The sequence below is a fragment of the Harmonia axyridis genome, chromosome 3, assembly GCF_914767665.1.
Source record: "Harmonia axyridis chromosome 3, icHarAxyr1.1, whole genome shotgun sequence".
In the NCBI taxonomy this organism is placed as follows: Eukaryota; Metazoa; Arthropoda; class Insecta; order Coleoptera; family Coccinellidae; genus Harmonia; species Harmonia axyridis.
The window spans coordinates 998446-1014633 of record NC_059503.1 but is presented as its reverse complement, the minus strand read 5'-3'; the positions used below and the strand labels follow the sequence as shown (position 1 = coordinate 1014633).

At 35.0% G+C, this 16188-nt stretch overlaps 2 protein-coding genes across 5 annotated transcripts; one reads left to right on the top strand and one right to left on the bottom strand.

The window, feature by feature from the left end:
- Positions 1-538: 538 nt before the first annotated feature.
- On the top strand, positions 539-16027 carry LOC123676592 (nose resistant to fluoxetine protein 6). 4 transcript variants are annotated; one of them, XM_045612601.1, is made up of 14 exons: positions 541-645; positions 2991-3257; positions 9237-9358; positions 11345-11506; positions 11993-12168; positions 12760-12920; positions 12983-13087; positions 13148-13318; positions 13527-13752; positions 13808-13973; positions 14029-14108; positions 14297-14522; positions 14580-14754; positions 14811-16027. In XM_045612601.1, coding segments are annotated over exons 1-14 (2343 nt in total). In that variant the 5' UTR covers positions 541-644; the 3' UTR covers positions 15116-16027. The 4 variants fall into 4 exon arrangements, with proteins under 4 accessions (XP_045468558.1, XP_045468557.1, XP_045468559.1 ...); XM_045612602.1 differs by lacking the exon at positions 2991-3257 and having other exon boundaries at positions 539-645; XM_045612603.1 differs by lacking the exon at positions 2991-3257 and having other exon boundaries at positions 546-639.
- Positions 739-2574, bottom strand: LOC123676594. Its single transcript, XM_045612605.1, has 3 exons — positions 2197-2574; positions 1428-2071; positions 739-1321 (listed from the first exon to the last, which is right to left on the bottom strand). Exons 1-3 carry the CDS (start codon positions 2396-2398, stop codon positions 932-934), a joined length of 1236 nt encoding a protein of 411 aa, XP_045468561.1. The 5' UTR covers positions 2399-2574; the 3' UTR covers positions 739-931.
- Positions 16028-16188: the final 161 nt, after the last annotated feature.

The window sequence follows — 16188 nt, the reverse complement described above, 5'->3', positions numbered from 1 at the left end:
TTGACCCACTATTAAATATATATCAATAATTATTAAAAAAGATTTTCCCAATTTGAATGCATACTTCTAGCTTTTTATGTTGCATCATAGTATAAGGAAAGGATAGTAAGTGCTTTTTTCGATTTTGTTTTGATGTTGAGCGCCATCTAGTTGTACTCACGTTTAACTCGAATTTTACTGTCAAAAATTGGTCCGTAAAGTGGAGCCCTCTGAAAAAATTGGTGTTATTTTGAGGAACTAAAATATTTGAAATAGAGTGGTCAGAAGATTTCTATATTTTGAACAAATATTCAATGAATATTAGAATATTCAAATGTAGTGGTAACTTAATAATGACATAAAAATTGTTGGCAATGTCATGCGACCCCTTTTTCAACCACGCCACTGAATGAATTATCGTATCATTTCTGCGCCATCTATAGCTCATGATTCAGCGCCATCTATTATCGAGTTACTTTTCCACTTTGGGTAGTCACGAAATCCAACTACAGTAGCGACCCCTGGTGACTATTTCCTTGCCGTCAAACGGCGGTTGGCTTACTACCCTTTCCTTATACTATGGTTGCATATAATATGATATCCAAAGTGAAAAGAATCTCAAAACATCTAATGACAGAGACTGTTCTAAATTAATTTTCTGTAAGAGTAAGTCTTTGATTATTGAGTCGTATATATCAATTGAAGTTTATCCAATTGTTTTGAGTCATTAATGTTTTAATAACTGATCTAAACACCATGCTACTATGAGGTTTTGTATTATGAATTCAATTCATAAAAGTATTCTATTAACAATTATGAAATTCACAATGTTACATGTTTTAATTTCAACATAATATATCAGATGTCTTTTATAAAATGATTTAGTGAAACTTTATCACAAAATTATCTATTCACATTTTTGTTGATCCACCGATAAACCAAAGTGAATGTATTAATCCTCATCACTATCATAACAATACTTTTCTTTCACTAGTCCACTAAGCACTCTAAGAAGTCTCTTATAAATCTTGATGTTTTCTCGGATAGTCCTTCCATTGGAATCTTTCTCAAAAAACTCTTCTCTACAAAGAGTTGGAATTTTGGACTCCAAATGATCAAGATGCGATTTGATCACGATGTACCTAGCCGCCAAAGACAAATTATCGAAGTTCTTGATGCTAAGTACTGCCGATTTTTCATCTTCACTCAATACACGATAATATTTGGGTGAATAACTCAAAACACCTTGCATTACACTCCGATCAATATCTGCAGCTCCTTCCAAGGTTTTTTCATTGAACTTTTCAGTGATGGTACGAAAAGAATCAGATGGTTTCATTACCTGAAATTGAAAAAGGTGATTCCAAATGAGATGATTTTTTTGAAACTTTTTTTGCATCCAGCAAAGAAAGCTAATTTTCCAAACTAAAAATTAAATCAATACTCACCATGCTTTTCAACGAATTATAAGCATAGGCTTCTTTATATTTTTCCTCGCATTCAGCCGCAACTTCAGGCTCTTTTTTTCTTCTTGTAGGTCTCAAAGCTAAGCGTTTCAATTTTTCCATCTTATGAGTGAGAATATCGATAACATTGTTTAGCGGTTGTTTTGGATGAAAAACAGATTTATTGGCAGTACTTGATTGATTCTCTGTTCTACCACTCGGTTTAGGTATAGGTGCTATAGTAACTCTGCTAGAAGAATGAGGACTTTCTGCCACCTCTGTAGGAACTCTAGAATCCTTCTTACATGTCTGCCCTTTTTTCTCCTTTCCTTCTACAACAGGTCTGCTCTCGACGTTATTATCTCTTGAAACAACAACTAAATCTTCTTTGAGATTCAAATCACCATGCGCAAACTTTCTCAGAAGTGACTTATAATCATAATTCTTATTGATTTGAATATTGTGTGATGGCTTAGGTAATTCGCCCATATCTGATGGGAATTTTACAGGCGTCAACTCTATATGTTTGAACTGAGTGGCCTGATGTTGCAACCGTATAGTTTCCCCATCTTCAATTCCACCTTCTTGATCGGCTTGTTTGTGGTCTGTGAAGAATAAGTTTGTGCCAATACACGACTGATATTTCCCTAAAATCAAAAGTGTATAGTTTCTTGAAACAAATAACGGGCTTAAAATCAGAATATCTCTGGTTATGTGTAATTTAGTTTAAAAGAAATACAATAATCAAAATTTAGTTTATAAGGTGTGATACCTTTGAAAATATGATTATTCAATTGTATCAACGGAGTTCCTTCCAATTCAGCCATTCTGAAGAAGATTTTTTGGTCGAAGATGTAGTCTTTCATTTTGTCTCCAAATTCTAAATAAACTAGTGTCTCCTTAGTGGATAATTCAGGTTCTGGATCTAAATCCATGGGTTCTGGGAATGTGTTTTGATTTTTTGTTACGTTCATGGTGCTATAATCACAATAAAACTTATATGCTTGATATCTTTTCCTGTAACTGTAGAATAATTTTGGGACACTATATTTGTGGCAGATTGAATAATCATTATTTAATCAATGTAAAAAAAAATAAAGTCGCTGATGGGGCTCGAACCTTAGATGTTTTGAAGAAAATTGGGGTTATATCACAGATTACTAGTGTTTGGTGTATTATCACAGATTAGTCTGTGGTATTATCATAGACAGTTTTTGATATTAAATCTTCTTATTTTGCTTTATGGCTTCATTATTAGATCAAGATTGATTGAATCATTTCTATTTAATTTTCTTCGATCAATCTCAAATTCTCAAGTCATAGAGAAGTGGAGATATTTATAGCCCTTTAAATGCTAGTATTGCGTATAAAAGTGGCGGTGAAAGTATGGGGGATCCTCGAGATGTAGTGGGACCAGTACCTCGCGAGTTCGTTGAATCAAATTTCTTCGCTGATCCAGTCGAGCCAGCAAAAGGCCCGCGAAAATGTCCGTCTCGATTTTTCTCTTGTTCATGCAAATTTGTTTCGTCTTTTGTGAAGCCGGGAGTCATATTTCCGATTTAACAGTGGCCTTGCGACCTAAAGAGATGGAATATGATGCGGGGGCGGTTGTAGAGCCCAAATATTTCCTCCCTTTGGTACGTTTGAGCGTCGGGGGTGGAAATGAGACTGTTCCCGTACCGGCAAGTTTGTCCAGGATGCTGAACATCTTCGATACTGAACAACTTGTGGCCAATTGGGGTATGACAAAGAGGTCGGTCTCTGAGAGGTGCAGGGGAGATGTGGAAGGCTTTATCGGGGGGTTGACGAAAGGAGAGAATTGGGCCCTGAAAAGTAAGTAGGAGTTTTTTCTAAGAAGATACTTGTGAAGATTTTTTTCTATGGTTTTGAATTTTTTTTAGTACAATTTATTTACCAGTTTTTCGCGTTGTTTCTCGTAAAAAAGAGTACTGTCTCATTCGGCATGAATATAAGAGTGATTATTTTGAGTGTAAAAACTAAATTTCAACGTAGTTCGATCTGTGTTTACGGAAATATTGATTTTTTTCTCGATATTCTGCTTGAATTTTATATGATTTTGTGAGGCTATAATTTTGACTAAGCTTTATATTGGTATTTTATAATATGTAGACGCAATAATAATCAACGCTATCGAATCTGTTGGCACCAAGATATAGATTATTTTATATCGATAGGTATTCTTCTTACATTTTCTATGGTTCTGGTAAAGTGATTAAAGTGAAACAAAAAATTTGAGGGAATTTTTTTATTGTAAATAATTCACTAAAAGTCTTAGATAGCTTTGATCGTTTCAAATATTATAGATCTTCAACATTTTGATTAGGATTTCAGATTAAATAACCTTGAGTTCAAATCTTTCAACGTTATATTGATTGTTCAATTCAGGTTGAGGTTTTAAAGAGATATTTTGTGATATAAGAATTAATAATAAACATTATCCTAAAACTTGTAATGCTTCACCTAAACTGAATATATCATTTGGGCGTATTTTTCAATAATAAATCTGCGATATCTTTCGCAGATAAAAATTTAAATTCAGCTTCTTTTCTATCGAATTTGATTTTTTCTAAGCACAAATTACCAGCTAAATGTATTTTGTTTTTTCATTCCTTCGTAATCTCACGGTATTTCAAAGGTGTGTGCAAATTTTCAAAACACGGTTTTTTGGTTTCAATTTCAATGTTGCAGAAAGTTTCTTAAAAGTGTCAACGAAAAAATATAACTATACTTATTAGTTTTTACGTAACATTTTATTAGATCGAAATCTTCAAATTTGGACTATTAATCATTGCTTGCAAAAATTTTGGCCAAAATTCTTGGTACCTACCTATGCTTATGCATCTTATCTGAGTTTTGGTTTAATTTTCAATAATCGCTGATTGCTACATATAGGTATCTACATAGTATTTTCATCTGTCAATATCTCTGATATCTCGCGTGTTTCTACTTTATAACATATCACTGACACCTTGAGAGATTTCGCACATTTTATGGCATTATAATTGACAACATTACAAAAATTTCGAAATTCAACCTATTTGTTCGAGTAACGTAGGTATAGTATATCCAAAGTCACTTGAACTAGTCCATGAAAACGCTTGGCCATAGATGTTCCTTTGAAGTGGATACTGCGATCCGCTAAATACCGGGGTTTATTTGAGAGTATTGTTAGGCAATAAATTCACTAGCCCCAATGGTGATCGGTATAGAGCCATGATTACTAACTTTTTCATTCCTGAATTGATCAACCATGATGTCCAGGAGCTGTGGTTCCAACAAGACGGCGCAACATGTGACACAGTTCGTGCCACAATCGATTTTTGAAAGACACGTTTGGTGACCGCCTAATTTCACGTTTTGGACCTGTGAATTGGCCTCCAAGATCTTGTGATTTAACACCGCTAGGTCTATGCGGATAAGCCACAAACCCTTGACCATTTGGAAGACAACATTCGCCGTGTTATTGCCGATATACGGCCACAAATGTTGGAAAACCTTATAAAAAAAATTTATAGAACATTAGATTTAATATTCAAAGCAAGGAATAAAATGTTACCTGAATATTTGAGTGAAAACCTAAAATTTGCTAATGAGATACATGATTATAATACACGACGTCGAGATGATTTTTACATAGAAAAAGTTAATACTACATTAATGAATAAATCCACATTTAGCAGGGGATTAGTTATCTTCAATAGTCTACCTGAAAAGATCAAATATTGTAATAATTATAGAGAATTCAAAAAATGTTTAATGAGTTATATTTATGAAGAATTTAATTAAATTAGTGGATTATATTTGTATTGTTTTCAATAGCCGAGTGCTAAATAAAGTTCATTATTATTATTATTATTATTATATTATAAAAAGTCATCGAAAATTGGACGTCCATATTGGACTACATCCGAGCCAGTCGTGGCGGTCACATGCCAGAAATCATATATAAAATGTAATGCCACAAGATTATTTAGCGGATAAATAAAATTCATGTCAATCGAATAATCCATCGTTGTTTTATTGCAATTTAAAGTTCTATAGCTCTAAAAAAAAACACCCTTTATATGAATTCCATCATAAATTTCTAAGGGTATCAACCGAATAAAGATCTTCTAGAATTTAAAAAAATCTTAGTTATGAGTTTTCGAAATGGCTATCTATAAATATCCTAGCACAGATTTGGATGTTTTCCACCAATGAAGAGGTTCTTATTGAACACCCCCTGTACATTACCGTGGATATTCCAACAACAGAAATAAGTACTTTCTTTTCCTTGTAATCTCCTAAACAATAAGGAAATATCACTGAACCGTTCACCGAGCATAATAGTTTTACATAAAACTTTTTGTAATGACCAATAGTTTCATTAGATACTGCTCTGCTTCGTACCGTAAAAAAATAATTCGAGCTTGCATATCAGACAAAAAAAAATATTACGAGTTATTGGATGATCATAACAATGCCTGCTTATGCGAGAAAACCAGGAAATTTAAGAAGACCCAAACGCCTGATTAAGCAAGAAACCTCAATGAGAAGAAGAATATCTATCGTGATCTGTGGTCAAGAGCTAAAATTAAAATTTTAGGATTTTTGCGTTTTGCGGTTTATCTAAGAGTTTTTTGAGTTAAAATTAAAACTTAAGGTTAACTTCATAGCTACTTTTTTCGAACACAAATTTGAAACAAAAATAAAGACAGAAAATAATTAGTTTAACTTAGTAGGAAATGTTGGGATTTTCTCTCAGAAACAAAGCATTTGCGTTTATAGAAACATTTTTTTTTCATTTGAATTGAAAGGGGGTGTAGATATATTCGACAAAATCGAAACAAACTGTATATTGGATGATAAGTGAAAATGGCTTGAAGAATATGTTAAGAGGCGTGTACGAAGTGAAAATTTCCATTTTTTCCTTCAGTGGAAAGTTCAGATGTTAGGATAACCTGCAGAACACACGGAATATTACAAACATGCTATGTTTATTTTCTGCTTTCATCCGTTTGTTAAGGTGACACATTTCTAATGAATGAAATTACGGTATATCTCAATTCAACATTTGATCAACTTCTTAATATGTATTTACTATGTATTGTTGATGAACAATTTAACATTTGCGTGCGTGTAGGTGTGTGGAAGTTGAACCAAAAAAAAACAATATCCTGTAGTATATGTTCACTTTCACTAACTAACATTGCTGCAAAATAATTATGATGGCATCTTTAACAATTTGCTTTCGTTGATTTCAGCTTGAAAATGTCAATCTTTTCATTGATATATGTATATGGTTTCACCGCAATTAGTTTGGAGATATCATGCTTGTCTAGAATAACAAAGACTAGACAGTTATATTTTTCTAATACAGCGGGCTTTGTTGTTCCACCAGAACAATTGATTTCGAAAATATACGAAGCACGTAATCATCAAGAACTCAATTTCGATGGATTACCATAATTATATTTTCATTTTGAACAAATTCACATAGACAGGGTGTATCACAGTCGATGGTACTTTAGACGTTTACGGAGAACGGAAAGCAAGAATTCATTCAAAATTTGGTTTCTTAGACCAATATTAAATATTTTCAGTTCTGTGGTGTTGGCGCTTATGTCAAAAAGTAGGAGGTACTTTGTTATTTCAAATGGCACACCCAGTATATTATTGGATCATTAGATAGCTTAGAATTTTGGCAATATCATACCTTGGTTGAAAACTCAATGGTTCATGAGTTAATGGGAGTTTTATGAAAAAAGTGGTGACAATATTTTCGAAGGGTTATCTAAAGGGTGTTTTGTTTTTTTTCGAGGTATATAACTTTAAGTTGGCATTACTGCTCAATATGGCGACCGATTTAACAGCTGTCAAGTGATTTATTCTCAGTTTGGTTTGGCAATTCATCATGAATAGACTCACGCCTGAACAACACTTGCAAGTAGTGTAATTTTATTTCGAAAATAATGGTTCTGTGCGGAATACGTATCGCGCACTACGTCCATTTTATCCATTTTTTTTTCTGGTTGAACGGCTACGTCAACAAACAAAACTGCCGCATTTGGAGTGAAGCTAATCCTCAAGTGTATGTCGAAACACCGTTAAATCCAAAAAAACTGACTGTTTGGTGCGCTTTATGGGCTGGTGGAATCATTGCTCCGTACTTCTTCAAAAACGATGATGGCCAGAACGTTACAGTCAATGGTGATCGGTATAGAGCCATAATTACTAACTATTTCATTCCTGAATTGAACAACCATGATGTCCAAGAGCTGTGGTTCCAACAAGACGGCGCAACATGTCACACAGCTCGTGCCACAATCGATTTGTTGAAAGACACGTTTGGTGACCGCCTAATTTCACGTTTTGGACCTGTGAATTGGCCTCTAAGATCTTGTGATTTAACACCGCTAGACTACTTTCTGTGAGGCTATGTGAAGTCATTGGTCTATGCGGATAAGCCACAAACCCTTGACCATTTGGAAGACAACATTCGCCGTGTTATTGCCGATATACGGCCACAAATGTTGGAAAAAGTCATAGAAAATTGGACGTCCAGATTGGACTACATCCGAGCCAGCCGTGGCGGTCATATGCCAGAAATCATATTTAAAATGTAATGCCATAAGATTATGTTGCGGATAAATGAAATTCATGTCAATCGAATAATCCATCGTTGTTTTATTGCAATTTAAAGTTCTATAGCTCTAAAAAAACACCCTTTATTTGTGGTTCCTAAAGTAAACGTAAATAAAACATATTTTTTTCAGAATATCGATCATTAATTTGCTGCGTTTGTTATGCTTTCTTCAATGCACGGATAATATCGCCATCAAAAATTACTTTTCCATAACATTTCTAAAATCGCTCAGATGTGAACCTTAACAATGTAAGAATCTGCGGCATTTATGCAATCCCGTGAAAATTATTTAATTCTTCCGAGTCTTCGTGCACCATAAAAGATTATGTACTTTCCGTTTCAATTAGAACGCAAGTAACTATCTTCGATGATGGCTTAGAAAGACTTTCTCTAAACAGTTCAAGTGGTGGAAAAGGAAGTGATTGATGATGTAGCATGGAATTGTCAACGAAATGATCGTTAATAATAAACGGTTATTGCTGAATATGTCACGTTTCAATGAACACATGAATTATTTTATGAAACTACCCTTTCACTCTTAAAAAAAATTATTTTTAGGAATTATTTAGTATTTATATAATTATTGACAGGGCTTGAGCGGTTACTATTGTAAATTTTGGGCTAGGAGAATCATTTAAATTTTGACGAAATAGTCAGCACCTACTCAGCGCATACGCTTAAGTTATTTTTGACTCTATACAGGCTGTTCCGAAAGTTGTGAAACACGATACCAACCTGTTTTTTTAAAGAGAATGCCCAATTTTTATATCATACCCATACTATCCATGAATTTTCTGATTTCGAAAAACCCCACTTATCAGCATTTCTCTATGGTAGGTCCTTTTTGACGTAAACCACGATTTAGAGGTTTAAAATGAAAAATATATCTTGAAACCTGTTCAAGAATATTGTACGATTTTTTTTATTGACTTCCCTAATAGTTTTCAAGTCTTTTGTTAATTTACGGTGCACTCTACAGGTGGACCGAAAGTCACTGCAATTTTTAAAAAATGGCCCTTGAAATATTTCAAATGGCATGTCCTGAATTTTTTTGCCTTTCGGATTGCCCGAACCATAGAAAACTCAAGAAGAATATTAGAAAAAATTACACGGGAAAGCTTCTGATTTTTCGTCCATGTTTTCCTAATTTTTTTTTTATTTTTCAGTGGAAGATGCCAGCGGAAAATATTCAACTGGATGGTTCTTTGGCAACCACTATTGGACAGGGTCGAGAATTCTATGCGAGAATATTTATTTCGAAGAAGAAGAAAAATTAATCGCTTCTATGGTGAGTTGAATTTTCATCGAAGCAGCGTTTTGCCCATGAAAATTTGAGAATTGTACGAAATTCTCAATGGTTCAAGAACCTCATATGTCAGAAAAGACTTCTTGTAGGTAAACCTACTAGAAAATTCCACTAGAAAAGGCGTAATTTTTGCTTCAAAAATCAAACCATTTAGAGGTCTACAACTTCCTGACCATTTTCTATATTCTCAAATTAGAATTGTTATTTTCCGCATCTATTAAATTAACAATTTCACAGTTTGTTGAGAAGTTCTTCCTATATTGTGGAACAAGAAACCGTAAATTGTCCAGACAATTGTCAATATTCTTAATGGCCGTCCACGTAACTATAAACAACACGAAAAGCTCAGTAATTCAATCAAGAAAGCACGCAACAGGAACAAACACGGATTGGATGATGTAACCTGACAAAAATCACATTAAAATCGACAATAAATTATAATACTGGAATGAGCAACAGAGCAAATCTAAAATTGACACAACTAATATTTGCCGAAGGAGTCTTTGTTGTTGGTATCTTGTATGGGTACTTTGTTGCCAAATTTCCGAGAGGATACCTACATTTACGCTAATAGATAATCATTAGAATACCTAAGTATTCTTTTAACACTAACATTTAAAAAAATTTTTTTGATAATATTATTCTCGAGGCTGCCAAGTCTCCTTGAAGAAAGATACGAACTTGAAACCTCAATATGTTTTAGATCGCAGCTTGATATATAAAGAATGTTTTATTTGAGGGGGATGTGACTGATATTTTAGGAAATATAGGGTGTGTTTTTTCGAAGTATATAACTTTAAGTTGGCATTACTGTTCAAGATGGCGACCGATTTAACAGCTGTCAAGTGATTTATTCTCAGTTTGGTTTGGCAATTCATCATGAATAGACTCACGCCTGAACAACGCTTGCAAGTAGTGTAATTTTATTTCGAAAATAATGGTTCTGTGCGGAATACGTATCACGCATTACGTCCATTCTATTTTGTTCAGCGATGAAGCGCACTTCTGGTTGAACAAACAAAACTGCCGCATTTGGAGTGAAGCTAATCCTCAAGTGTATGTCGAAACACCGTTACATCCAGAAAAACTGACTGTTTGGTGCGCTTTATGGGCTGGTGGAATCATTGTTCCGTACTTCTTCAAAAACGATAATGGCCAGAACGTTACAGTCAATGGTGATCGGTATAGAGCCATGATTACTGACTTTTTCATTCCTCAATTGAACAACCATGATGTCCAGGAGCTGTGGTTCCAACAAGACGGCGCAATATGTCACACAGCTCGTGCCACAATCGATTTATTGAAAGACACGTTTGGTGACCGCCTAATTTCACGTTTTGGACCTGTGAATTGGCCTCCAAGATCTTGTGATTTAACACCGCTAGACTACTTTCTGTGGGGCTATGTAAAGTTATTGGTCTACGCGGATAAGCCACAAACCCTTGACCATTTGGAAGACAACATTCGCCGTGTTATTGCCGATATACGGCCACAAATGTTGGAAAAAGTCATCGAAAATTGGACGTCCAGATTGGACTACATCCGAGCCAGCCGTGGCGGTCAATTGCCAGAAATCATATTTAAAATGTAATGCCACAAGATTATCTTGCGGATAAATAAAATTCATGTCAATCGAATAATCCATCGTTGTTTTATTGCAATTTAAAGTTCTATAGCTCTAAAAAAACACCCTTTATAACGATTATTGTGTAGAGATTCAATTTAACGGTTTTTTCCAAATTTCGAGTTCAAATTTTCATGAACTTTGAGGTCTACGAACAATATGTAAGCGGTGTTAGAATGAACGATTCCTAATTAGCCGAATTTCGTACTCAATTTGTCTCAAACTTTCCATATTTGGGTCTTGAAAAAAATTTTTTTGAGGAAAAATTAAAAGTTCATAAAATCGATGTTGCCGGAACCAAATACAGATTGATTTTTCATTATTCCATTTTTCCAATTTTTCAGAACTCGGTCAGAGTATCTAGAGAAGCAGGAGTCTTAAAGACACCGAAAAGCCCCAGCCAAGGCGTCGAATATGAATCTACTTTAGGATCATCGTCTTCATCACCGTTTCCAGTAGGTTTCTTCATGTTGCGTCTTCACTTGAGAACGAATTTCACCACAGATGTGAGTATGTCTTCATTTGCAAGTGTTAAACATCGATTTCCCAACCTAACAAGGAAATTATTTCATTGGGATCCAGACAATTAGAATCTTCTGGATGAAGAAATTCACACAGTGGACTTTAACTCAGTTTTACCCCACCATAAAGTGAGATTTTTATGTGTAGCTGGCAACTGGTCCAAACTTTATGAGAATTTCAAGCAAAATCATTTGAGGCAATTTGAAATTAAATATTATATCAACATCTGGTTCCTGTGTGCTTATTCGATACACTTGAATACTGCAACTCATCTAACAAACCTTTCATTTTCAATTGAAAAAATCACCGTTTAGTTACTTCTGTGCCACTTTCAACTTCAACCAGATGATTCACACTACGTGATCAAATTAGAAAACTCTGTACCTAACGGAACAATCGGAAGATACTTAAAACGATCAATAAACAATAACCCAAAATTTCCTTTCCATTTCACATCGTTTCCTTTTCAGAACAAAATCATACACGTTGGAGTTTGCATGCCCTTTTCTTGCACAGATGACGATGTGATTGGAATTGTTAGAGAGACGTCCAGAGGAAATTTTTACGTAGACGTGGAAGTAGAGGCCATAAGGTCCAACCATGATAAATTCGATCTGTGGACGGATAAGACTTTTATATTTCTATGGTAAGATATGGCCATAAAATGATCGAAGGATTATTTGCATTTTTTTTCGTCTAAAAATACAACACGTTGGCGTAAATTTAATATTTTGGAAGGTGATACAATAAATTTGGACAAATAATACATTTTTTATGTTTCATTGACCTATACGGTATTTTCGTATATCAAGATCATGCAAATTACATAAAAAGGATCAAATATAAATTCACACTTAAAAAATGACAAATATTGTCGAAGTGAGAATAGGTACAAACCGTTAATCAACAATATGTTAAGTCGTTAAATTGTAAAATTAGGAAATGGATGTTCAACGCGATATAAAAGAATGTACGACCTCGATACCTCTAAAAAAATCATTTCTTGCATTATTCAGTCAGATTGGAACCGAAAAATTGTTAGAGATTTGGAAAACCTTGTATTTAGCGTCCGAACGAGCAATAATTTCTTTTGTACGGTGTATATGGCAGGGGCCGCTGAGTTGCCATACTGACGATTCCATTAGTAGTGCCGGGATAAAACACCGCAATATTGATAGAGGGCACACCATATTCAGATTTGTTGTATAGTATTTATTCCCCAACTCCACTTTTTCAGCTTTATAACCAGCTTCACCGTGATCATGCTCTTCATAGGAACGACATACGACTTTTATTCAGAATATTCGAAAGAACAAAGGAGAAAAAAATCTGCGTACAACTTGGTGAACGAACAGTTGAAAATAGGAATGACAGAATCCGATTTAAAATCGACCAACGGTCAGTTTATAACTTCTTGCAAGTTATCTTCCTCAATTTATACTTATATTTCTTTACTGTAGGTAAACACGGAGTATACATAATCAACAAATCTGACGACGCCAAATCAGATCTTAGTGAAGGATCGAATAATACTTCAGATAAACATAAAGGGCAATCTGTGTGGAGTAAGTGAAAACACTGAGTTTTGTAGGTAGTTCGATAAGAGAAATCTCATTTTTTCTCAGATTTTCTTGTGAGGGAGGTTTTGATGTCATTTTCTATAAGGATGAACATGAGGATTATTTGTGACCATTCTGTTGGCAGTGATACCATTCCAACTATCCATGGTTTAAAGTCAATCAGTATGGCTTGGGTCATACTGGGCCATACTTGCATAATCGCTTTCAAATATTCTGGTAAGAACATACAAAAATTCTATGCCAATTTTATTGAAATCGGTTGAAAATTGTACAAATGACGACTCTCAAAATGGTTTGGAGATACTCAGACACGATTACAAACAATTTTTTTGAGCACAAATGTGATCACAAAGCTTTTCCTACCCTTTGGAAGCAAAAACTCAGTAAATTCCACCAAAAAGTGCTTTTTATTATTTCCCTTCAGATAACATGGAGTTCCGAAGAGTGATAGAGAAAGATTTCCTCTTCCAAACCATTTCCAATGGTGCCTTCAGCGTCGATTCATTTTTCTTCGCTAGTGGCTTGCTGGTCTCCTTCCTCTACTTCCGCACCAACGCCAAAGGAAAACTAGACCCTTTGACCAATGGCAAGAAAGGATTCTCCGCAGGGTTCCTCCATTTCTTCGGCTTGGTCTTTTACAGATTTCTGAGGTTCGTGAAGAAGCATTGCAAGAGAGAAAAACATTCTAATCGACTTCTTTTCCAGGTTAACAGTCCCCTACCTTGTCACCTTAGCTTTAGTCGACATTTCCATGAAATGGTTCAATTATAACTCAGTTTTTGAACCTCCCACTTTGGATCACGTGAACTGCGAGAAATATTGGTGGAGGAACATCCTGTACATCAACACCTTGTTTCCAGTGGAAGAAATGGTAGTGAAACAATAATGATTATCTAATAAGATCTTTAACACTTTGTCTTTTGCAGTGCATGTTGTGGAGTTGGTATTTGTCAGATGATACCCAGTTTTATGTTATTGGGGCTGTTATATTGATATTATCAACAAGGTGAGCTTTTTTGGCTTTGAAACCGGTTCATTTATAGCATGAAAAATATAACTGGACCATAAACGCACCCTTGGGGAACACCCAAATCCTCAGATCAGGAGTGATGCTTATTCTGGCGAATATTCGCCCTTAATAGAATAGCCGCTCTTAAGCAAACCCAAACCATAAAATGCATTATTACCTTACAGCCATTTCAAAAGTGCAGCATCCGTCCTACTGACCCTGTTGGTAAGTTCATGGATGACCACCAGCTATATAGCATACAGCAACAGCCACCGACCTGGTTCTGACGATCCTCTAGCATTATTCGACAAGATATACGACAAACCATGGACAAGGCTAGGGCCTTATCTTGTAGGCATGTCTATTGGTTGGTTCCTCTTCAAGAAAAACTGCCAGTTGCACATGAACAAGGTGAGTAGTACCACAACACCCTGTCAGTAATTTCTAATAAAAAGTCTATATGTACAGGTTGTTGTCTTGGTCGGTTGGACCCTGTCTACAGGCTGTCTTTTGGTGTTGGTCTATGGATTGTATGGGGTGAACTTGGATCCAATAAGTGGAGCTGCTTACAGCGCTCTAAGCCATTCAGCATGGGCTCTTGGGCTTGGATGGATTGTCGTGGCATGTTCCACAGGTTATGGAGGTTAATCACAACCCCCAACTTATGAAGCACCAATATATTACCAGTTTCTCTTGCAGGTATCGTCAACAAAATCTTATCAGCCGGCATCCTATACCCCTTCAGTAGGGTGACCTACTGCGCTTATCTGCTGCATCCGATTGTCATAAGAGCTATGGCCATGAGCATGGACAGTCCTCTACATCTAGGCACCATCGTGATGCTGATAATCTTCCTGGGACAGGTGGTGGCTTCGTATTCCCTGGCTTTCTTCATGTCCATAGCATTCGAAGCACCCACTGTATCGATGTTGAGGATAATGCAGAAATTGGTGGCCTTCAAGAAGGAACAGCAACGTGTACTGCTTCAGAACACACCGACGTGATAGTACCCAAGAAGGATAGCTTCTTTGTACAAAATTAGCCAGTAGGAATCGAGTTACTAAGCTTCACAATTGAAGCTATCTATGCCTTGTTTGAATGAGACGAGCAACCAGCCGAGTACTCGATTAATCTAAACACATGGCACGAGTGGTTGAAAACCGCACAGGATTGTGATAATTGTGATTATGCGAATTTAAAAAATTTAGTTGAATAGTTTAGGAATAGGATTTATACGATTTAAAATGGTTATATTGGAAACACTTTTTTGATATTCACAAATGAAAACTGATTTTAATATTTTAAAAAATATCGTTTAGTCTTAGTGATTTTAGCATTGAAAAATGTTGGTTGACAGAACTGTTTTCTGTACTCAAGTTTGACAGATAAAAGATGACTAGAGATTTCCAAGTACCAACCTATAATAATGAAAATAATGAAATATACCACGAAATATTTTTTAAAGATTTTTCCTCATAATTTTGTTATAATTAGCAGATTTGCCACAGAATTAGATAAGAAAATTTATGAACGTTGTTAAAGTGTATACCTTTTCATGATTTAATGGCATAACCTATTGGACACAAATGACCTAACCTAAACTAACCTATTGGACACAAATGACTTGAGAAATGTCAAAAAATAATAAACAGTGTTGCCATTATAACCATTTCGAATGGTATCATTCCAATTGGAAAAACATATAATATTAGGGTCTAGCCGCTCAACTAATGAAATTAAAGTACCAAATCGGGTTTTTTGGCTGAGAGTTCTCCCCATGTGAACCAGGAATCAAACAAGGTTATTTTAGAAATAAAACTCCTTTTTCGTGTTGCATTAGTGTATTTGAATGAAATATGTTCAAGTAACATTATAAGTTTTTACATTTCTATGAAAATATATAAGTAAACTTCAAATATATATTCTTTGCTGTACATCCATTCCTACCTGGGATAGGATAATCTAAATAATTTCACAAAAAGGCCATTTAGATTTAAAACATTTTATACAATATCCTTCCTTCGCAAATATTTACACAATTTTTACAAACTCTCCAAAACCCCTACCTTATGATATG